Raw genomic sequence first — 23,954 nt, forward strand, 5'->3', positions numbered from 1 at the left:
TATTATTAAAATTGCAGAAAATAATTTATGAGAAAGATTCGTATTGAAATGCTGCTTTTCAGAAGCTGATGCCAGTTGAAAAGTCCACACAAGTGCCTAGTGATGTATTGTCTGCTTTGAAGGAGCAATTTTTCACTACCGGAGGTTTGAAATTCGGCTGCCATCTGCTTCTTTATCCAGGTTTTTTCGAGGGAAAAATTTCGGATATCAGGGGAAAAATGCAATATTTTCAGGTAATCCACTTTGTTATCACGCATCCCACATGTTCTACTATTTTCGACCGGACGATCCGGTGATGGTCAAAAATTTACTGACCCGCTGTCGCCTGGGTACGCATGTGAACAAGGCGGTGGTACTGGCTACCAAAAAACCAAATGGAACACAAATATACATCACGTTCAATCACGTCAAAATTGGAAAATCTGGAAAATCGAATTTCTTTTTTAAAAATATTTAAAATTCATACCCACTATTATATTATTGTATAATTTGCATTCATATTTCTCTTCATTTTTTGATTTACAATAATACTCGAATTTTTTTAGATGAAAAATTTTAGAAAACAAATATGGAAAGAAATTTATTGTAGAAAAATCTATTTCCTGTTTTATTATGTTCGTTGCTTTAAGTAAGCATTGCGATAAATTCTCTCTCAACTGATAGGTATGTAAATTTTGTGCAATGAAATATTTGCCATTTCTGTGATGAGAGAATTCGGTGATAATGTTGGTCACTTTTTTGGTTATTTATTTGCCAATGCTTTCAGTGTCATTGAAAATTGATCAAACTGTTGCAAATTATAGAATGTCATTGATACTGTTCATTTTTTGATCAGTGTCAATGTTAAATTATTGCTGTATACAGTACAATCGTTGACACACTACACACGCGCGCGCACACATTCTTAATAAATAATAATAATGATTATGATTATGATAATAACTTAATACTTTGATAAACGAATTAGCTTGCTGTTAGGCTTTATTTTTTTTGAATTATGTTTCTGCATTTAATAGCGTCAGTTTTGTGATATGCAGGATAGTATTTGTATTCCTTGTACAGCAAGTACAGGGCGCTGCTATGAAAAAGAGTCCGTTGCCATCGAAACGTTGCGATGTTCTGATTTTGACTGATGCTTTTATGTTGAGCTGCATTGACTATTATGTCAAGATATTTTAGTAAGTGGAAAATTTTCATACTATTTCTTCTTTTTCATCCTTTTCTGTTTTTGTCATTAGTCAATCACAATATTGACATGTCGCATGATAGTTTTGTAAGTTTCTTTTTTGGTTTAAATGAAACCTAATTTTTATTTATTGAATTATTTTTTTTTGCAGATTTCAATTTACTTTCATATCATATATTTATTTATCTTTTCTTTTCTTTAATATCTTCTGCTGCTATAAAGTATTTTATTCATGATTATGTTGTGTAAATTATGCATTTTCCTTGTTTTCTGTTTCCATTATTATAGTGAGTTATAGAACATTGTAGAATAATAAAAAAAGCAAATTTTTGAGCCGTTGAAATTTCCAATTCATTTTTGAACTTTAAAACAGGCATTGATGTGTTTTTATTGAGCTGAAAGTTTTGCTATTTTGGTTCGGCAACTGATTTGTATTGAAAAAATTCATCCATTAATACATAATGTAAACCGAATTTCTTAAGTTTGACATCTGCGGAGCTTGTAATTTTGTAAGCCAGCGAGTTTATCAGTTTGAAAACTGTTTCTATTATAAACTTAAACGACTCGATTTGTTTCTAATTTTTCGACTTGAATCTTACGGATGTTTTACAATGTTTACAATTTTTAGATATTGATGGCCTTTTTTCGGATGTGGAGAAAACAAAGGAGCAGTTGGAAGAAATTCGCCGGAAACTTGATCAAGCAAAGCGATCGTGCTTCATTGGCGAATCAGAGGTCAACGTTTCCAATGATGAAGTATGAAAAATAAATTCAAATTAACATAATAATTCACCACTTTTCATCTTTAAACTGTGGCAGATTGTTTTCTAAAAATAGCACATTATTCTATTTTTTGCGTTTCTTTCTTTTTGCCTTTACTCAATACTTACAGTATTTTGTAAAGTAGGTACTAATTCAATTTTTTGAATTTTGTTGTTTTTACTGGTAATAAAAAAATTGTTTTAGAAATTCAAATTCAATTATATGCATAATTTTAATTATTTTAAATGTATTTTTAGAGAAAGCCAATGCAAAAAAAGTCTAAAATATTGCAAGCTTACATAAAATATTTTGTATTTTTAATTTTTGTACTTTTTTGTTTAACATATATATTCTAGTATTTTCACTTGTTCATTATTATAAGTTTAATAATTGTGTATTTATTTGTTTAAAGGTGCCTTTTCGTTTTCGAACCAATTCTCGTTATCAAGCACTATCCCATCCCAGTCGACGTTTTGCATTTGACAAAGGTACAGTTGGTTTTCAGTGATTTTTGCATTGTATTTTTATTTTGAAAATCTCTGTTTCGTTGTAATTATATATTTTTTGTGTAATTGTAATTGATATTTTTTAGTATTTTTTATCGTGAAATATGAAAACTTTACTAATATTTATTTGTTTTTACCATTTAGACCGTCGACAAAGAGAAGCTTCTTACAGGATTTCTCGACTTAAAAACTTTGCACCATGCTTGACTGAAATTGGCAAATCTAAAGTATTGCATGATGGCAATATTTCGAAGTTGTCCAATGGCTCTGATGATGATCCGGTTGAACTGTTGTCCAGTGTGAACAAGAAGTCTACTAAATCCCTGTCAAATTCTCCAGGAGCAACTAAATCTACACCAGTTCAACCTGCTGTACCGATACATCTCAAACCGAATCAACCTTCTGTTTCGAACTGTTTTCAACGAAATTCGCTAAAAGACAAAAGAAAAGAAAAAATTCCTGTCAGGAGGGATGTATCTTCACAAACTTGCCCTTCTTCAAAATCGAAAACTGTTTCCAATCTGCCGGATATTGATGCAATTCGTAGACGATACTTTCGAGGTAAGGCAGTAGTGCATAATAGGAATAAAGAATGCTAATTTGTTAAAAATTTCTGATTGCCATTTGTACAGAGATGAAAATTAATGATCGTCAAGATGATAAAAGATTATCTGTGCAAGCGAATGAAAAAGGTTGTCAAATGAATAACAAGAAAACAGCTGAAGCTGCTCCTGCAAACCATACCGACAAGTCGTCTTCAGCAGGCATAATTCGAGATTGCAAGCAACGTCATTATAATCGTGATGAGATAAGAAAATTTATACGTGACCGGCATCGTAAACGGCTCAAAGAAGTTGCTGCATTGCACAAAGTTTTCCAACAAACAAAAACTACTAGTCCAAGTAGTCGTCAAATTCCGATGGTTACATCATTTGGACATCCTCAAGACAAGCAATCTTTGAAATTAGTCGTCGATCAGATCAGGTAGGTTTGAAAATATTTCTTAAATGCCAGATAAAATATAATTATTGTTACTTTGCTTGTTTTAAATCTGAACCACTTTTGAACTTTGAATTTTAATCTCTTGAATTTTTATGTGTTTGTTGTATTGAATTTTAGGAAGCGCTATGACGGGTACTTAAATAATAATCTGAATCACATTCCAATAATTGGAAATGCACAGCAACCCGTATCTCAAGAACGTTTTAATAAAGATGCTGAAATGCAGACTGATGCGGTTGTGATAAAAGCCAGGGAAATTGGTAGAAAATTTCGAAAAATAAAAGGTTTACTCTAATAATCATTGTTATGTGGAATATTTTGTTTATTTTTTTAAAACATTCTTTAACTTTTAGATGTAAATATAAATGAAAGCTTGGAAAAAGTGGTCGTGGACGATGAAACTTCAGGACAGGAACGATTGGCATTGAAGATGACAGATTTTAGTGGTGATAGCAGTAGTACTGAAAGTGGTAATAAATCTTCCGAAAAGTTGGCATCTTCAACCAGTACTGAAAATGTACAAGAATTTGAACAGCGAACACCACCTGAATTGAGAAGTGCTAAAATAACAGAGGTAAGGAGATGTTTGCAGTGTTTTGTAGCATGTTGCAGGCAAAACAAAACTTGTTGATAAATTAAAATTAGCATTAGGTTGAAAATGTTTTCTTTTGAAATGAATATCAGTGAAATGAAAAAGTTCATTTAGGTTGTATCGAGCAGTAGTGTTGTTGAAGAGTATGAAAGTGCCGTACCAAACTCCTCCTCCACTAGCTCTGTCAGCGTCTCTACACAACGTCAAACCACTGCTTCGGACTCTTCCGTTTCTCGAGATATTGCCAATCAGTTCTCTGCTTCCATTTCAAGTAATATAGTTATTTGTTTCATAAAAAACGGCCTACATGAAGTATTTTTTTTAGAAAAACAAAGCCCTGTTGCTGCGAATTCTATACCAATGACTTCCGGTAGGGAAACAAAGCGTACTCGTGCTACTGAATCAGAAGTTAGTGAAATTCCATGTAAGTGTTTCTTCTTTTTCTTCTTCTTTCATTGTAACTTCAGTAATTTCATATATATATATATGAACATGGTTGTTTTTATTTTTATTTACTTTTGCTAGTTTTAGCAGAGACTAGTTGCAGCAATAATGCTAACAATAATGCATCATCAGCACATAGTGGTGAAAAGCCGAAAGACACTTCTGTCAAAAATATTTCTCACAATTCGTGGAGCACTGAAGAAGTAGCATGCATGATTTGGGCTTTTTGATTTGGTTGTATTCGATCGGAAATGCATAATACTGTTGTAAATGTAGGAAGTATTCGGAAAAGATTTGGTCAAAGGTTCGAAATCATTGTATCGTCAAGCAGAAGTGGTTGACAACAATGATGAGTTGGAACGTTGGTCGAGGATTCACATGAAAGCTCTGCGCAACTACTTTCAAATGCAAATTGCTCTTTTGCACGCAGAAAAAAAGTGAGAAATTTTATTTTATTTTTTTTGTTTCATTAATTGTTTTTGTTCTATTTAATGAATTCAGAATGAATCCAGAAAACAGAGCGAAGCTATTCGATCAGAAAATTTCCACTCTTCAGCGTATCATGGAAGATGAAAATCGTACATTGCGTCAGTCAGTTGTATCAGTTATTGATGAAGTAGGTTCAGTTTTATATTTATATAGTAGTTTTGGAATGGTAAGAATAATGAAAATATTTTTTTATTCCAACAGATCAAGGAAGTAGCAAATTTGCAAGAGAGAACGGCACGGTTGCAAAAGACATTGTCATCTATGTACAGTGAAAAAGCCAGTTCTTCATCTAAAAAGCGTTCATCAGACAGAGTCAAGTGTAGTGGAAGTTGGTTGATTGGAATCAGTTATGCAAATTTTATGCAATTTAAACTGTTATTTCTGTTTTCAAGCTGTGGAAAGGTGGACACGTTCTTCAGAATCATCCACTGCTGAAGAATCTGAGAATCGTCAAACAATGTGGTATGCAGCGACTACTCAACAGCACCAACAAGCAGAACACCAGCAAGAATCCGGCAACGACGTCTCTACAGCATCATCATCTTCATCACTATTATCATGTATTTCAGTTTTGCATCAATATTTTTTGTTTATTTGTTTCTATATAATTGGTATGAAAATTTTTTAGTTGGTCGTGGAGAGTTGGACGCGAGAATACGAGCGTTGAGGAGTGAATTGAAGGCGAAAAAGGAAACGGCCCGCCGTTTGGCTATGGAATACAAGCAGAAAAGTCGCGAACAGATGGCTGTTCACGAACGTTCGTTGCGCAAGCAAATTGAAGTATGAAAGGGTGTTTTGTTTTCTCATTTTTCAAGTTCACTGATGATATTCACTTCATTTGCATTCAGATATACGAGAATAGTATTGCGAAAACTGAAAAGCATTTAGCTGAATTGGAGAGTGGAGAGCAGAAGAATTTACGACGGTCGCAGTCTCCGAAAATATGTAGCCCCAGATCGAGTCCTCGCAAATCAACCCCGGAAGCATTATCCGGTAGGTGATAATGTGCGTGGGAATATGTTTATTTAAATGTGAATCCATTTTCAGCCAGAAGTGATTCTGTCATTAGCTTTATTGTACCATCGTTGCCAGCGGATACTGGCAGACCTTCAGATTTGGAAAAGCCGGTTGGAAGCTCACAGTTGGTCCTTTCTGAACAAGCCAAAATTGTTGAACTTGAGGAGGATTTGTTGGAGAAAGATCAAGTAAACAGTGCCGAAGGCGACCAACAACGACAATATTATTCATCAGCGACAACGGCGGCTAGTTTTGAAGCAATTAGTCCTAGACGAATTCATCGCCAATCAAGCGCTGATTCTACCATCATTACCCGTTGCTCGTCCAAGGTAACTAACTAAATTACTTACTTAATTAATTGATCTCGATCGTTAATTGTAAGTATCGCGATTTGTAAAATGGTAATTTTGAAACGACCTGAGTAAATAACAATTTTAATTTTATATTTATACAGAAAAGTTTTTCCGATTTTACCGATATGATGAATTTTAATTGTTCTTCTATTCAAGCCCGAAGTGCCGAGACTGGAATTGTCGAACGAAGAGTTGGATAATGTTGGTCAAGGTGCGAATTCAGAGAACGCCTTGACTGACAGTCGGAATGCGGCTTTTTTGGACCGGCATTTCGAAGATCCAGGAAGTCAGGCGATATTGTCAGCGTCGTCGGGTGTTTTAATCCCAACATCCGAAACCGAATTGTCGTCGATCGTGGACACTTGCGCGAGAAGTCTTTACAAGCAGCTTGTGGCCGGTGAGCCGCTTTGCCAGACTCGCAAGCCGGCTGAGCTTTATTTCGTCGGCTGCGACAAAGCCCCATCCGCATTGCTGTCGCCCACGCGTCCACACCAAGATTCGGATCGTGTGTTCCGGGATTTTTTGTTCGACTTGTGCCGTGAAATTGGTGTCGATCAGTTCGACAAATCCAACACCGGCGACAAGTGGAAACTGCCCAGACCGAGACCTGTGCAGGCGGCTGCTTTCTACCTACAACATCCCGATTCTGAGCAGCACTTCTTGAAGACTGTGGTTGCCGAAGCGGGACGTCTTTTGCAAGCCGGCGACGCCACGCCCGACAGGCGCCGTCTGGATGCAGTCAGCAGGCGAGCTTGGGATGCGGTCGAGCAGGCGGCATTGTTGGAGATGTTCGACGAAGAACCGGCGTGGTGCGTTTTCGACGATGAAGAAGAATTGTTGCTCAAGAAAGCTTCATCCGAAGCTGCGGAGCAAATGTTCACCAGTACGTTGAATAAAAGTCACTGAACTTTGATCGATTTTGCATTCCACTTATTCATCTTTCCTTGCACATAATTTTTTTTTATTTTGTTGGATTATTTTTCAATAAAACAATTATAATTGAGCAAATTGACCTTTTATCTTAGAAACAAGTGACCTATTCTACTGCAAAGTCAGTACGACGTTGAACACGTTGAAATACTTTTCTGTCTACATTGTTTATCACTAGTGCTTATTTGATCAGTTTATTTCAGCAACTGTACTTGATACGGCAAAGCAATTACGCTCTTTTTTGCTCATGCTCAGACTCTTTTGTACTGACTTTTTTGACAAGAGCAGCAGCAGCAGTTGTTGTGGTTTGTTTGTTCCCGGCGCACTTTTGTCTATCGTGTAGAATTATTTCACACACGAAAATCACGAATCGTTTATTTCAAATTTGCAAGAAACACCGACTACCAAATTGCCATTGTCAAGCCTACTCCGTACCGTACACGTATGTATCTTGCAAGCAGTTTTTTTTCTTTTTTTCTGAAGTAAATTTCCTTTTCAGCAATCAATTTATTTAACTAATTCATTATTGTACAATAAATTTTTTGAACGATAAATGTTACAATATTGCAATCGAAAATAAGATATACTTGAAATTCTATACTTCTTACTGTATTAATATTTGCATAGCTAAATGTTTTTTCTTTGTGTGAATGTTAATTTTTATTTTTAAATTTGTTGTTTGTTAAATTGACGAGAAAAAAACATCTTTCAATGTTATTTACATTTTATGACTGAATGATCAATTACCGAACAGTGCACTGTTATTCGTTTATTAATAGTTTTGATTTATTTGCAGTTGTTTCGTGGTGGTTTTCGATACATAATGTTGCGAAGTATGTCATTTTTCATATATATATTTTTTTAAAACTTTTTTATCATTAATTCCAATTTTGTCATAGGTTTTCGTTTGGCTCTAATACAAAATCTTGTTTCTGCTGATAAGAATGAAAATTTACTTCGAATTGGTGAAAAAATAGCTGAAGCTGCACGAAACGGTGCCAAACTTGTCGTACTTCCAGTAAGTTCACTTGCTACATACACATCCGTACAGTAATTTATTCACTTACTTTAGGAATGTTTCAATTCTCCATTTGGCAATGAATATTTTCCAATTTATGCGGAAAGTTTGCAAGATGGTCCGACGGTGAAACATTTGTCCAATTTTGCCAAGCAAAATGATATCTATATCATTGGAGGTGTGTGGAAATTGCGCTGGTTGATTTTGACATCAATGATTTATTATTTTTCGATAGTAAATTTGAATTTAAACGTTATCGTTGCAGGTTCTATGCCAGAATCAGGGAATGGAGCAACAATTTACAATTGTTGCCCATTGTTCAATAGACAGGGCAATTTGGTGGGTAAATATCACAAGGTAGAATTGCTTTTTGTCGTTGAAATTTGACAATATTAAAATTTACACATTTGGCTATCATTCAGATGCATCTGTTTGACGTAGACATTCCTAATAAGCTACAATTTAAAGAATCCGACGTAATCACTCCTGGAAAGCAGCCGGTCATTTTTAGAACAGGTATAATACATTTGGGGAAATTATTATTATTATTATTATTATTATTAACTAAAAATGTACTTGCTTTTAGAATTTTGCAACATTGGAATTGGAATTTGTTACGATGTTCGCTTTTTTGAATTGGCTTATATGTATAACGAAGAAGGTTTGTAGGATTCTCACAAGTATTTTGATTATATTATTGGAAAAAAATAATTGCTTCATTTTTATATTTATTTAGTGTACTAATTGAGCTGTTTTTTTCAATATTAGATTGCAAATTGTTGGTTTATCCAAGCGCATTCAGTAAAACAACTGGTCCGTTGCATTGGGAACTTTTGGCTCGAAGTCGAGCTGCGGAAAGTCAATGCTACGTCGTGATGTGTTCTCCTGCTCGAGATGAAACATGCACATATCCTGCATGGGGTTACAGTGTTGTTACTAATCCTTTGTAGGTTTTGAATCGGATTTGGGTTTGTATAAGTTCATGATGAAATGAGCGTTCTCAAATTCAGAGGTGAAATCGTCTGTATGGCAAATGAATCAGAAGAAATCATTTACGCTGATATAAGTGAGAGAAAGAAATAATTTAAAAAAAATTTGCACTGTTTAATAGTTTGTTAATTTAGATTTGCAATTGGTTGATGACGTACGAACAAACATGCCACTGATGAAACATCGACGATATGATATTTATCGGACCACGTTCAGCGTACCGGTAAAATATTGCGGTTGAAGAAAAGAAAGCAGAACTCAGAAAAGAAGCAAATAATCAGCAACAGCAGCAGCAGCAAGGTTTGCATTCAAAAACTGATATTTACTATTTATTTTCATTTAACGTCGATTAAGCGCGAATTTTCTTACTTCATAGCTATATATATATATGTATATGTATGAGTGTAAAATGGTAGTTCAGTTTGTTTGAACTACAATTTCATTCATATTATATTATTGCAGGCTGATTATTAATTTATGAGCATACTCTTTCAGAGCAAAAATTTAAATTGATAAAAACAGTGTTCGCAATCTAAAAAGTTTTGTGAAAATACGGGATATTTTGCTGCAAGTTATTTGCAACGTCGACGTACTATATAATATTTGGTAAGGAAGTTTAATGAGGCTAGTAGTAATTTGTAGAAACACAGACTGCTGTTCATGGTTCGTTGTCATTTTGAGAGATAAAATACAGTCCAGCTACTGGTTGTCCTAGAGTTAATAAGTTTAAAATTATCAACTTAGAAACACAACAAATTCCGTGTAACAAACCTAGCTGATGCTTTTCTTGAAATTGTTTCACTTTGAATTTGGCTCGCTGTGTCGGAGCTGGCTGTGATATACGTCTTCCTGCATGTTCGTACAGCAAGATGGCATAGCGATGTTGGCCTACGATTAGAAAAGTGTGATTGATAGCAACATCTTACATACATAATATGCACTCTTTTTTTGGTTTTATTTACCTGTTCGTGGTTGTGGAGCTGGACTGCCGTATGCCATTAGAACCTGACCGCCCATGATTCCATCAATAAGATTGCTAGCCGGAATGTTGACAACCAACCAGTGTAACCATTCGGCCACAGATGGATTCTTGCGGCTCAGATTGTCCGGATCTGTGAAATTTATTTCTTTTTTTGTACATCGGATGACACGAGTATGAACTACTACCACGTTACCACAAATGGCGGTTTACTTACCGACCATAACCAACGTGAATGTGGATTCTGGATCAGCATCATAAGTGATTCTGGGTGCAAACCGAAGTACACGTGGACTGAGCTTATCCCCAGGTTCAACAATTGTTCCTTCATAATTGACCTGAACATTTACTTTTTTTTGAATATAATATTGGTTGAGCGACACAGTTCACTTACAGTTAGTTTGTTTTTTGGTGCATCTGGAAATGGCGCTGGTACTAGTTCAGCTTCAGTAAATTTGGCTTCCATGATGAATAATAGTTTTATGATAATTTATTTATTGCTGTTGAAAGCAAAAATCAGAGAAAGAATACGAAACTCGCGGAACAATAAACGATGTCAATGGAAGTATTAATATACACGAAGCAGAAGAATAAAGTTACTTGTTTCAACACGCCAATGGTGCGATCGATGTGATGCACGTCGGCTTGTTGTGCTTGTCGATTGGAACGAATAATAACGAGCGGAGCGGAATTTTAACTATAAGAAGAGACACAAGTAACAGCAGCTGTTGGCAACAACGTGGTGAAGGGGAAGGCTTGGGGGCTGTTCCAGGCATATTGTGCTGTTTCTGTTCAGCTTACGAAGGTTGTTGCTTGTTTGCGTCATCCACGTTGGCTTGCTTAATATAATATAATATAATATAGCTGGCTTTTGTTGCTGAGTCACACATACACACACAATGTGCTTTTGACAGCTTCGAAATATTTTTAACAACTGGAAACTTAGTCGTCAAAATGACTCTCTCACGCAACATGCTTACTCTACGTGCTACTAGCTTAACAATCACAGTATTAGCAATAAATTGTAGTAATGCTTTCTGGCAAAGCAAACAAATTTTTTATTTTTTCACAAAGCTAAGTCAGCTAACAAAGATATTTCGAGCTGGGTAATTTAAGAAACGTGATTATTTGTTTGAAAGAGGAGGGTTAAACTTTACTAGTTAGCTTTGGACTGAAAAAAAAGAAGATTTTAAATAGTAACATTTTCTGATGTGTTTATACACGTTTAAAGTTTTCTTCTTCTTTTTTTCAACTGAGATTAATGGTAAAGAGAATGTTTCTGCTTTTATATTTTCCATTGAAAATGCTAAAACATTTTTTCTCATAATTGTTGATTAATGGGCGCAGTATGAAACACATTAAATAGCGTTCTTTCGGTGTGTTCAAAGTTTGCATTTTATTATTATTGTTGTTGTTATTTTTAGCTTCTTCACCACTTTAGCAGTAAACAAATTTCACAGTAAACAAAGGATTATTTTCTATTTAATTTTCACTGATGAATCCACTTGAAGATAAATCAGAAAAAGCTTCAATATTTTCCACAACAACTTGTGACATTGAATTGTATAATTTATATTATTTATCCATGAAAAGAAAATAACAAAGTGGATATTTTTGTTTGTTTTTTTTATTTTAACGCTTTTTCTGATAATTAGGTTCGAATTCTTTCTTCCAGTTTGGATTATGCAATTTCAGCATATCGTTCTTATCGAAATGGACACTATCTGAAATGACGTTGATAATGTAAGTAAAATTTGAATAGATATTATTCATTTTATTCATATTGATATTTCATTTTTGCACTTGCCTACTGCTTGCCAGCAACGGTTGAATTTGCACGTTAGCATTCGACCGCACTGACTATTGTCCAAGCAGAATCCTCCGACCGGTAAGGCCACTTTGCATCTTCCTTTGACGCAAAGTTGCTGACCCTCACAATCTGCATGCGAAAGACATCCACTGCGAGGAAGTACTACAAATGTGGAAAAGCAAAGTAAAAAAAATTATATTTTTGATATTTTTGCCTCCTATTTTCTCATACAAACCTGATGATTCGAGACAAACCCCGAAACGGCATACTTGATGCGCATAACAGTATTCTTGACCTTCGCAAGTGATATCAGTTGGTATTGCCGCAGTGCATTTACCATCCATGCATAGCGACAAGCCGATACAGTTGTCGTGTTGTCTGCAGTCTGAATATTGCAATTTTTATTTAAAAAATATTAATTTTCACGGCATATTTATTTGGAAAAATGTCAAAAATCAAACCAGTTGTAAATTTTATCTTATTAATTTTATAAATTTATTCTCCAAGTAGTTGTAATGAATAATTATTGTTCACCGAGTGATCATTTACTGGAACTGGTATGATTAATGATAATCGGTTGATTAATGGTATTACGTAATTGGAAGAAAATGATATTTTGTCTGCAAGAAAATACATTTTTTTTTTCAATTTAATTTTGATTTAAGTAAAAGATAATTTTAAAAATAAAACTTGCTTTCCAATGCTGCAAAGACAACGTAAGGCAAAATGGTGGTGGTGGTGCATAGAAAAGAAATTATTCCGTAAAGCAGCATCTGGCTTTTTTGCCTGTTTGCTTGCTTGCTTGCTTGCGCCGCTGCTGTTGCTGTTAGCTTGCGTGCATCTGGGTTGATCATTTGGTTGAAATCAAATTACACAATTTAAGAAACAGGTCATCAGTTGGGGTCGGTAAAAGTCGAGTCAGATTGCTATCAGCATTTTCCAATAAGTTCCGCTAGAAGGATTCTGCTTTTCAATTTTGTCCTACGTAAATTTAGGCTGATTGTCATTCTTCTTCTTCTTATTATTTATTATTCATAATTATCGTCATTGTCATATTTTCAATTTTTTTCAATCACGTAAATTTTCAAAAAAAAAAACAATTTGTTTCCCTTTACCATCATCGTGCACTAGTGAAGTTGTACAGTGATATAAGTGTAGTTTGATTCGACCATTTTGTTTTGACTGTTTTAAGCTGTTGAACAGAAAAATGCTTGCCAAAAAGCCAACTAGCAGCAATCATGCAAAATTATTGCAGCAAATAGAACGTGCAAATGTGTGTCATAAACACTATATATATTTTGCCGATGGCCTGTTGTTGTGATATAAGTGTGCTGTCATATTTTTGCTTTGTTGACGTGTTGGAATATTTTTGCGGCTAATAAATTTCCTTGTGTAACTGACGTTTGTAAAATTATGAAATTTTAAAAATTTAGTAAACATAAAAGAGGCACATAAATCGGTGAAAAACAAATCATTTTTGCACTTATTAATTTTTCTTCTTCATCATAACTTTGACATTTATGAACTATTGTTTTCATGTTTACTATTAATTTTTTTTCTTTTGCATACGGAAATGTAACACAGGCATACACATTCATTTCAGCTTAACAATATTAGAGTTAGCATATCAGCTATTGGCGAAATTTTCTGAACATTGTTTCTGTTAAATTGTGTCAATATATTGCTATTGTTCAGTTTGAATTTGCATAAGTTTACGCATTATTTGTTCAACAAATGTTACGCAAATTAATAACAAACATTAATATTGAATAACTTTATTCAAATTGTTCATCCGCTTCTTCATATATATATATATTTTGTAAAGCGCGAAATTTCATTTCACAAGCGTCTCAGTAGAGCTTCCAAATTCACCGGCTTTGAATAGGTAAAATTCATCAATTTGAACAATTCTTCGTTAGTTTTCTTCGACCCATTTTCCAAAAATGTCCACAAGGCTAACGTTTGCAGATAATAAGGATGGTCGAGACCGAAGCAGATTTCAAATATCCGCATCGCTTCGTGAGCGTACGGTATCGACTCGGCTCGACGATTCTGCGTGATCAATGTGCGAACGATGTGCAACAGTTGGAAGCCGACGTGACGATCTGCGGCCGGAAGGCATCTGAAGAATTAAAAAGTGGATTTTTTTTCTTCTGCATGCGAAAGTGAATTATTATTAATTTTTACCTTCTGTAATTGGTGTAAACGCTTTTTTGCAACTCGAGATTGTTGGCGAAAGAGTCGACCCCTTCTGTCAGTTGCAAATAAGCAGTCAACAGACGGCAGAAATAAATATTCTCCTTGTGCAGTAGACGTTCTGCCGTGTTGAGATAGATTTTCAAACGACGTACTTCTTCGGCCGATTTTACATTTCCAAAATGTTGAGGCAAGGCCAGCATGAAACACTGAGCCTCGATTATCACATTTTCCGGTATTTTCGACCCGCATCCACGACACTGGACATTCTTGGTGTTGGTCTGATCTTCGGTTATGCATACGGGTTCTGAACAGTCGACGTTCACACAACGTATGCTGGTCAGTCGATCGTCAGACGGATCTCGGCATCGTTCACATTCGCACCAAAAATACCACTTCGACTGCAATTCTTTGCGTCGTTGGTAACGTGACCGGCCGACGTCAACGTAAGCAATGAAACACTGACTTGGATCCGCTGTGTCGATACCGTTGACCAGAGGTCGAAGTACTGCCCTGAAGCCGTTGAACACCATTGCTGTATTTGGCCGGCAGCTGTGGTCATACTTGGATATACCTGAACAATTGATTATCAGTTGGCTACTTTCTGACTACTCATTCTACTCAACATCTGTACATGCAATCTGTTATATTTGCCTTTGTCATACAATAATAATAATAATAATATTTTATCCATTTTTAAATAAAGAGAAGAATGAATAAAGGCAAATTTTTTTCCTTTTTGAAATGCATGTCGTACAATCTCGTCTATTGCTGTAGTAGCAGTTATATCTATCTACTATACAATTTTGTCCTGAAGCATGCTTTTTTCACACCCAACAGCTTTATGTAAATTATCTGATTTAGCAATTCGTTTGCTCGCTCGTTGCTGCTGTAGGGATTTTGTCGAATTTTTGAAATCACTGAAAAATTTTCACTCACCCAAATCAAGCGCCATGCCAACTTCGATGCCCGTGTTCGAATGGATACTGTGGCTGTTGATCCAAGAGCGGCAGAAGATGAGAAAGAATTTTTCCCGTTTCGGAATTGCACTGGCGAGAAATTTCTGCGCTTTGTCGTATATCAATTCGAAATGCTTCATCTTTTCCTTGTCCTGACGAATTTCTTCCTCGTGCGACATCAGCTCGTCGAAGCGTCGTTCGGCTTGCCACTTTTTCAAGTCGCCGTTGGCTTCGATGAACCGAAGCCGGTCGCATATTCTGCCAAGAAATAGAACCTCGGTGACCGGCAGGTTGGGAAATACCAACTGCAAGCGGGCACATTCGAGTTTGTGGTGCTCTTTCCAGCTGGCCCGTTGGCAAGCTCGATTGCAATAACGATACCAGTGGCAGCCGCCGCAGATTTGCAGTCGTTTGCACGTTTTGCCGTTGGGACGTTGGAAGCAATAACCGCATACATTTTCCACTTGTTGATTCAGTACAACACTGGCGAACGGTTTGTCGAAAATGGTCACTTTTCCCATCGGTCCGACCCCGTCCAACGCCATACTGACCAGCCGGACCAACAATTATTATACAACTGTGATTGACTTGGTTTTGGAAAGCAACTATGAACAAATTGCAGCCGACAACCGCCGGCCAGACAGACGACTGCTGAACAAATAGCTAATTTTTGATCAAGCTGACCGACTGGATTGATTCAGCAGCTGCTTGCAAAGCGCAACTAGCAGACTGACTGATAGAGAACGTCAGAAGCATCTTTGATGATATAGCATTGCTGGGCAAAGCGGCTGGCCGGTTTATCATTTGCGCAGCTAATAATGCATTCTTTTCGACGAAACTTTATTTATTAACGTTTGCTGAGAACAATTTCAACCAGCTTTTCACTCACTGATACACCACCTATACATACATACCTACATATGCATATGAAAGTAAGCATGTAAACAAACATTCTACTTTTCACCTTTTCCATTCGACTGATGAATAACAACATTTGTCTGTTCATTTAGCACACCGTCAAAATTATGAAATTAATATTATTATTTCATCCTATTTTCCATTAATCAGTATATAACTTTTATCAAATTATATATAATGTTCTCTATATAGTATAGAGTATACTAAAGTATAGGGATCTTCAACAAGAACTCAAACTGAAAATTCAATTCATCTATCCACTGATAAATGTTGTGCTGTTGTTACTACATACCTAGACAGATTAATTTGACGACTTTTAGCTGTAAAACCATTTTGACTGAATCATCCTTGTCAATTGTAGTCGATATCAAAAATTCCATTTACAATTTATTTACATGAATCTGGGAAAATTATTGTTATGAAATTTATTTCATTTGTAGTTTAAAATTTTTACGAAAGAACCCGATTCAAATATCTAACTGTCTATTTATCTATTTTTCCATCTATATAAACATCATAACAAAAATTCTTCTATTCTTTGAAATAGGCAAAAACTGAAATTCTCAATGACGCACATTAACCGCATTTCAAAATAATTGTTAAAAAATATTTTCATAAAAAAACTTTATAAAAAATAGCAAAAAAACTTATTTTAAAATATCACTTTTGCAGTAATGCAGATGAATTAAAGTATGAAAAATATGATCAGTAAATAATATATATTATTTTTTTAATTAATAAATCGTATTTTTATTTCACTGAACAACTGATCAACTTATTTTAACTTAATTATGTTAAATATGAAAGATCGTATAATAATTTACAGGTTAAATCTTTCGAGTCATTTCTTACTGTAGCTTTTACAGTAATCGTGGTTACCTCTTTTCTTGTCATTTGTGTTGAAGAAGCTCTGGTGGAAGCTTGTCGACTCCAATATTTGAATATTATTTACAAGGTATGATATGACTTTAAATTGTGTTAATTTTTTGAAATAGAATTCAAATGTTATGAACTCTGACCGTATTTTAATAGTACTGTAATTGGTTGCTATTGATTTTCATTATTATTTAAGTTTTGTTCAGATGCTTTTGTTCTAGATTGTTGTTAACGCTAGGTGGTTTTAATTGAGGCATCTGAAAAAGTGGCATATGGGAGATTTGAACGTTTCTTTTTTGATTGACTGTCTTCTACGTCATTTTGGGTAGGAGAAATTGTGCATTCTCTAGAAAATTAGAAATTTTAAATTGAAAAATATTTTAATTTTTGTCATTTTGCTAAGTACATATATATTACGTTCATTGATTGTTGAGTAATGACGACTAGTGTGTAAAATGGAGGATTTCTATTTATGCATTTTAAACTGCGGCAGAATTTGGTTTTGCTGTATTAGCATCATTTAAAATTAAGAATAGGAAAAGCTTTTTTGATAACATATCACTTGTTCCATGTATAATTATGCCATTTTGTTTCTTTTTTCGTGGCTTTGAACAGATTATCACAATAACTAGCGTTGACTTTTTACTTTGTGTTATGTATACGTTTACTGTATTTGAGGGGATTCTATTGCCATCAGGAAAACTTTTTCAGATGTCATAATTTGATATTTTTCATCTTCTGATAAAGTAATTAAAATTTGAGTTTATGCATATGGTAATGTGTTTTTTATAAAATGTTAACATTTTAATTTAAGTTAGTAATAAATTTTACGAACAGTTTTATTAAAGTACGGTATGAAAACTATTATTAAGTTCAGTTGATTATATTTTCTCTAGATGATAAATAAATATGATTTTATTTTATTCTATTCGTGTGATTGTTTTACAATTTTTGTATATTTGAAAACTCTCACACAACATTTTTGACTAGTTAACATTGTTCATAATGTTCATTTGTTATTATGTTGAACGTTTTAAGGTTAAACAGCGAACAAGAACCTGGACGTTCGTTTGCATCTAGATTACTGGAAAATTTCCCGGTCGCATCGAACTTGTATCTTCGACAATTAAAGGTGATTGAAATAAATTTTTGTTTATTGTAATTATGGTATGGGCTTTAATGTTGAGTTGTATTTTTTTGAGTTGTGCTTTTAAAGTTTAAAGCTTTTAAGGTTATAAAGCATTATTTTAGTTTCTAACAGTTCAGTTGATTACTTTTGTCAACGTTGACGACAAAGTAGCATTTGCTGAAGCTTATAAAACTTTAAAATCGTACAGGTGAGTTATTTTTATTTTAATTTCATTTTCGTTTAATATAATATAATTTTTAATCAGTAGCCCGGATCTTTTATCATCGTGCTTTGTCTTTTTGAATAAGGTATTTTTTCAATTTCATATTTATTCAATATTTTTATTCAACAATTGGCTGTCGGTTCTAGCTGTTTCATTGCCACAGCACGTTGCAAAAGCAATTGCAAGTTGCAAGTTCTTCATCGAGTGGAAGCAATTTATCACCAATTGTAGCTACCCCAAGTTTGTTGTTGAATATAATTGTTTGATGAGGAAGGTTTTCAGAAAAAAAGACAAACCTTTCAATTTAGATTATCGTTTATTCCGGTCTACCATGGATCATCCGCCGACTGATATTATAAAAGTGATTTGTGAATTGATGTTCCGAATTGGAAAAAAAAGTATTGCATTTGTTGTTGCTTTCAGATGGACACTTTTGAATACGACACTCCTGCTGATCAAGATGCACAACTGGTCCAGGATATGTTGTACTGCATGCAAGGAAGCGACGGCGAGACGGTCAGTTATTCCATTTGTACCAGTCCTGTGAACCACTGCGAGTTGCATATTGCACCGTTTTACGGTGCGGTTCTTCGGGAACAAGCGAAACGTTTTGCCCCTCTTTTGTACGATTCTCACCAGCTGAGAACGATGTCACCTGTTACTATCGACAAGGGCAATATTTATCGGGCATTTGTTGAAGCGGTCGAAGAGATGCTCATGCGCCACATGAGGCACATTATCGAATGGAGACGGCTTGCCGCTGCCGGCGAACTGACCCTCAGCACGTTGTGGAGTTACGTGCAGCCGACTCTGAAGGTGTTCAGAACTGTTCAAGAAATTCGTGTAGAAATCGAAAATGTGAGATACAACACCAACATTGGATTAATTAATTATTAGCTAATATTTTTCATTTTGAAACAAATAATCATTTCAGTTGAACATTCGTGGCGGTGCTATTCTATCACTGATCTACAATAAAGTGAAAATGCACGACGGCAATCTTGCAATGCTAGACATGCTGTTGTCACTTTTATCCAAAGTGGCAAAGCCGTATTTTCGAATGCTGAACCAATGGTTCAGAACCGGCACGTTTGCTGATCCTTACAACGAAGTCAATTTTTGCTCAATTTGTTTTTTCTATACTTTTATATAATAGTGTAATTTTTGCAATTGTTTTCTTTTTCAGTTCATGATACGTTTGGGAAGTCAGTCGCGTTATCTCATCGACAGGGATCGTTTCAAACCAAAGTAAACTAAGCGGGCTTTTTCTTTTCACTTTTAACGCTTAATATGTTCCACTTGACGTTGCTCATTGTACGTGTGTGTGTGTGTGTGTGTGTGTTTGTTTTGTAGCCTTATAAAAGACATATTCTTGATTTCGAAAATGATTCCGCAATTTTTGTCTCCAATTGCAGAGAAGATTTTGAACGCTGGCAAATTTTTGATCATTCTCCGTTCCTCTGGTATATAATTATGAATTATTATGAAGCATGGCTTTGTGTTGTTCTTAGTTGGAAGTTTTGTAGAAAATTTCAAACCCACCCAAGAATTGCCGTGCTTGGAATTTTCCATGGACAGCAGCAAATACGTGAGACAAGTGGAAACGTTGTGGTTGAACACCAGCCGACAGACTGTGAAATATTTAATCGAAGAGGGAAAATTGCTCGATCGTTGCATGCTGTTGAGGCATTTGTTTTTCCTGTCACGCGGCGATTGGTTGTTGGACTTTGTTGACGTCGCCGGCGCAGATTTGGCTTTGGATTTGGAAGGTAGGCCGTTTATTTGTTGGCTTGGATTTAAATTTATCCGTTGGCTTTTGGTTTTTTTTCAGAAATTGAACCAGATCGATTGGAAAGTCTGTTCTATTTCGCCTTGCGTGGAAGCACTACTGGATATTTGTTGACCGATGAGGATAATAAGTTTGTTTGTTTTTCTTGCATTTTATTAACGAAAGTCATTTTATCATTTGCTATTTTTTTACTCTTTCCATTTAGAATATCCATAAAATTCAGAAGTATGGAACAATGTCTCAGTGCAATGAAAGAATGCACTTCGGGTAAGTTGTGGAATTTTGGAAATTTTATTCATTTATTTCATCCATCTCAGTGGTAATGTGTGATCATATTGGATTTTGCAGCATTCAGCATACAATCACTTGACGAGGACGATGTGAAAGCTTACGAAGCGTTGGTGATTCAATACGAACCGGAATGGCCAATTTCTTTAGTTTTTACACCGCTTGTAATTGCAAAATGCGAGATGTTGTTCCACTGGTTGATGATTTGCAAATTGGTCGAAAGTCAATTAACGAAGTGCATAACGAATAATGAATTTATTCTTCTATAGTTTGACGACGACAATATTTTTATATTTTATTTCATTATTGTTTTTTTATATCCATTTTGCAGATGCTTCGTCTACAGATTGGATGAACGTTGCGGACGACCGTTGTTCAGGAAAATGTTGTACTTTGTGCGCAGTTTGATGTCGTTGATGGTGTCGGCAGTGGTTCATCCACTTTGGCATGAATTTTTGGACGCCGTCCGTGGTGGTCAGTTGACGTTTGAAAATCTGTGCGAGCGGATCAACGGCGTTCTGGACTGTTGCTCGAAGTACTGCTTTACGGCCGACTTGCCGCTGACCCAATGTATCCGACGACTTTTGCGCTATTGTTTGGAATTTTACCAAATTGTGCAACGTGGCGACGCTTGCGAACAGGAAACTCGTAATTTGTTGGAAAAGAATTTCGAATCCGATTTTATCCAATTTTCTTCACGTTTGAAAGAGATGCTCAACGACAAGGACGAAGATTTGTTCGGAGCTGCTGTGCGAAGGTTCGATTTTTTTTATTAAACTTCCATCAAAATTTTATAACAACATTCATTCAAATATTATTAACACATCTAACATGATGCAGTTCATATAACAATAGAACACGAATCTTATTTCAGATTTGCTGTCGAACTGTTCAACCAGTGAATTTGCATTGGGCAATCTTTTTTTCTTATTATATTCAACCAAAAATATTTCAACTTCTCACCGATCGATACGATTCAACTGGTGATGCTGCTTTTTGCTCTGTTGCAAACTTTTTAACCCTCTCATGTTAACCAAATGTCATCGAAGGTAATGTGAATTTAACTTTAAAACTTATTCTCTAATAACTTCTTCTTATATTTTCAATCATTAATTATACAATGCTTTTGGTGAAATTGATACTAATGAAACTCTGTATGTTCACAAATGACGTTTTCGATATTTTTCTTTTTCATTCAGCTTCTATTCCAAATGCCGTACATGGTCTATATATATTTTTTTTCAATAATTTCTTATACTCATTCATTTTTTGCATTACTTTTATCATACATTATTACCTTACATTATATTGCACAATTTCACAATTTCAGGAAACGCGTTGTTATTTGAAATGTTATTACACGCATATATATATATATATATTTATATATATGTATATGTGCGTGTGTGTGTGTGTGTGTGTGAGTGAATTTTCATACCTGATAAATTATTATTAAACAAAAATATTGCTACAAACAGTGCACATTTTTTGTACTTTTAATTTTTATAGGACTATTTTTTTCTACTGCTTAAAGCATGCTTTTTAAAGAAAAGCACAGCAGGTTAATGACGAATGATCAGTTAATTTCGAATAATTCAAAATTCCCCATCAAGCATCCAAGTTTTTAATTCTCACCTGAAACTGCAATATTAATCTTCATTAACGAACTTGAAAATTTTTTCTTTCCAAATCCGATAAAAATTGTGGAATACTGAGGAAAGCGAAGATAATCAACTTGCCAACTGCTTCCAATATAGATACTGCTTTGTATTCTATTTCACTTTGACCAGTCGGCTTTAAGAATTTTTCAAGTAAGTTTGCATTTGGTCGCCAGTAATATATATCCGTTGACTTTGTGAAAAGTTTGCCATCTGGATTATTGTGCACAAAAAATTCAGTCTGACCATTCAACAATTATAAGTAGATTAACTACGGCTTAAGTTTCAAAAGATTGATTATTTCAGTTTACTGATTTGCAAACCACAATTATTTTTTCTTCGTGAAATTTTTAGCATATCTTTTTTTTCAAATAAGGACTGCATTATAAATGTGCAACTGTTGCAGAAATTTACATTCTAAAATTCTCTCACGTCCAGTTGAATAAGTAATTCCACAAGAGTGTCCTTATTTTTGGCTGAAAAGTATTTTAGAAAAATATTGGAAAGCCTACAAATGGTGACAGCGGTTTGATCATACACTACTCAATCAGCAAGTTATTTCTCTGTTTATGTACGTTGAAATTTATTATTGAAACTTATGCACTTCATGAAATTGTAAGACTCTCTTCATCAAGCTGTTTGTAATGCTCAAATAATTTCAATTTTTACTTGAACAGTTTAGGCAGTGTTGAAATTTTGTTATTTGATTGACTGAAATAAACCTTTTTATTAATAATATTTTGCACGATGTTATAAAAAATGTGAATAGAAACGTACATTGCAATAAGCAATGGTATATATATATATATATATATAAAGAAATTTATGCGCTGCTCAGAATTGAAAATTCGATACTTCAACCGAAGGTAAAGCAATATGCTATTCGTCTAATTCACTTACTATACTGTTTAGAATTTTCAGTTTCACCGCCATTCAGTCATTCGATGTATGGACATGGCGATGATTCAGCAGCGGAAAGTTGAAAAGAACATACATACATATGTAAGTGGAAAATCTATATTAGTCTTTTTTTCATTTTCGATAATTTTCAATTTCACAATCGACATTCTGATGTAACTTTTAAAAACTGAAAAATACCCTATCAATAACGTTGCTGCATGTGAATAATGCTATTTATGTTTAGCGGTTGATTTAATACGAAGAAGAAATTTTCAGATTTTTATAAAATTCCTTTTGATTACTCACTATTTTACTCATTCCTATTTCTAGATTAACTTTATTATTGACAAGCATGATCAGGAAATTGAAGCTTGTGATGAACTGTAGCTGTAAAGAAAACAGACGGCAAGGCCACGTATAAAAATTTGCATGAAAATTCGGGTAAACAAGTATGACACCTATTTTTCATAACGTTCGACAATTATAACTTTCACGACCATTGATGTAAAAACACGCTAGAACAGTATACGAGATACATGTTTAAAATATTCTATATAATACTATTCTACGATACTGTCGTATAGCCAAAATAGCGCAAATATAAATAAAATTATTAATTTAGTTTCAAAGCTGAAGTTAGGTCAAATTATTTCATCAATGTTAGGTGCGTCTCGTTAACATGCAAATTTTCATGTGTGGCTTTGCCGTTTGTTTGCGTAGCAGTTATAGCTCACGATATATATTTATATATAACATCATCTAATATGATTATTCTGTACCATTTAATGGTACCTAGAAGTGGGGAATATCATAATGTTTAATGTGGTGAAGTTGTAAAAAATGCATTGCTGTTGTTGTGAATTTATGCTGACAATGGCGGAAATTCTATTTTACTCGACGTAATGAAAAGCAGACACAGTAAGGCTCGTTACGAAGAATG

General features: G+C 34.6%; 6 protein-coding genes across 6 annotated transcripts; 3 read left to right on the top strand and 3 right to left on the bottom strand.

Annotated features, from left to right (window-relative positions):
* The first annotated feature begins 68 nt into the window (after window positions 1-68).
* Window positions 69-9,763, top strand: Tsp_03571 (nitrilase protein). Its single transcript, XM_003379874.1, has 28 exons — window positions 69-144; window positions 234-329; window positions 560-628; window positions 1,815-1,942; window positions 2,361-2,436; window positions 2,599-3,015; window positions 3,087-3,438; window positions 3,574-3,740; window positions 3,810-4,030; window positions 4,163-4,319; window positions 4,374-4,472; window positions 4,580-4,695; window positions 4,769-4,929; window positions 4,994-5,147; window positions 5,374-5,443; window positions 5,610-5,761; window positions 5,830-5,974; window positions 6,029-6,327; window positions 6,508-7,234; window positions 8,181-8,299; window positions 8,354-8,477; window positions 8,565-8,638; window positions 8,722-8,815; window positions 8,886-8,960; window positions 9,068-9,245; window positions 9,310-9,365; window positions 9,424-9,512; window positions 9,752-9,763. Exons 1-28 carry the CDS (start codon window positions 69-71, stop codon window positions 9,761-9,763), a joined length of 4,503 nt encoding a protein of 1,500 aa, XP_003379922.1.
* A 174-nt stretch (window positions 9,764-9,937) lies between these two features.
* On the bottom strand, window positions 9,938-10,936 carry Tsp_03572 (OV-16 antigen). The gene is made up of 5 exons (XM_003379875.1): window positions 10,663-10,936; window positions 10,486-10,606; window positions 10,252-10,401; window positions 10,061-10,177; window positions 9,938-10,000 (listed from the first exon to the last, which is right to left on the bottom strand). Exons 1-5 carry the CDS (start codon window positions 10,732-10,734, stop codon window positions 9,948-9,950), a joined length of 513 nt encoding a protein of 170 aa, XP_003379923.1. The 5' UTR covers window positions 10,735-10,936; the 3' UTR covers window positions 9,938-9,947.
* A 1,110-nt stretch (window positions 10,937-12,046) lies between these two features.
* Tsp_03573 (hypothetical protein) lies at window positions 12,047-12,932 on the bottom strand. The gene is made up of 4 exons (XM_003379876.1): window positions 12,769-12,932; window positions 12,628-12,698; window positions 12,314-12,463; window positions 12,047-12,240 (listed from the first exon to the last, which is right to left on the bottom strand). Exons 1-4 carry the CDS (start codon window positions 12,930-12,932, stop codon window positions 12,047-12,049), a joined length of 579 nt encoding a protein of 192 aa, XP_003379924.1.
* Window positions 12,933-13,917: 985 nt separating this feature from the next.
* Tsp_03574 (MYND finger protein) lies at window positions 13,918-15,778 on the bottom strand. Its single transcript, XM_003379877.1, has 3 exons — window positions 15,214-15,778; window positions 14,266-14,848; window positions 13,918-14,200 (listed from the first exon to the last, which is right to left on the bottom strand). Exons 1-3 carry the CDS (start codon window positions 15,776-15,778, stop codon window positions 13,918-13,920), a joined length of 1,431 nt encoding a protein of 476 aa, XP_003379925.1.
* A 1,173-nt stretch (window positions 15,779-16,951) lies between these two features.
* Window positions 16,952-19,631, top strand: Tsp_03575 (hypothetical protein). The gene is made up of 11 exons (XM_003379878.1): window positions 16,952-16,961; window positions 17,018-17,106; window positions 17,842-17,879; window positions 18,066-18,159; window positions 18,279-18,364; window positions 18,422-18,464; window positions 18,526-18,619; window positions 18,688-18,740; window positions 18,803-19,195; window positions 19,314-19,490; window positions 19,566-19,631. The coding sequence occupies exons 1-11, from the start codon at window positions 16,952-16,954 to the stop codon at window positions 19,629-19,631; spliced, it is 1,143 nt and encodes a 380-aa protein (XP_003379926.1).
* Window positions 19,632-19,949: 318 nt separating this feature from the next.
* Window positions 19,950-21,358, top strand: Tsp_03576 (hypothetical protein). The gene is made up of 6 exons (XM_003379879.1): window positions 19,950-20,148; window positions 20,211-20,298; window positions 20,392-20,435; window positions 20,517-20,691; window positions 20,788-21,213; window positions 21,331-21,358. The coding sequence occupies exons 1-6, from the start codon at window positions 19,950-19,952 to the stop codon at window positions 21,356-21,358; spliced, it is 960 nt and encodes a 319-aa protein (XP_003379927.1).
* Window positions 21,359-23,954: the final 2,596 nt, after the last annotated feature.

This window comes from Trichinella spiralis (genome assembly GCF_000181795.1).
Source record: "Trichinella spiralis strain ISS 195 chromosome Unknown Scfld2, whole genome shotgun sequence".
NCBI classification, from domain to species: Eukaryota; Metazoa; Nematoda; class Enoplea; order Trichinellida; family Trichinellidae; genus Trichinella; species Trichinella spiralis.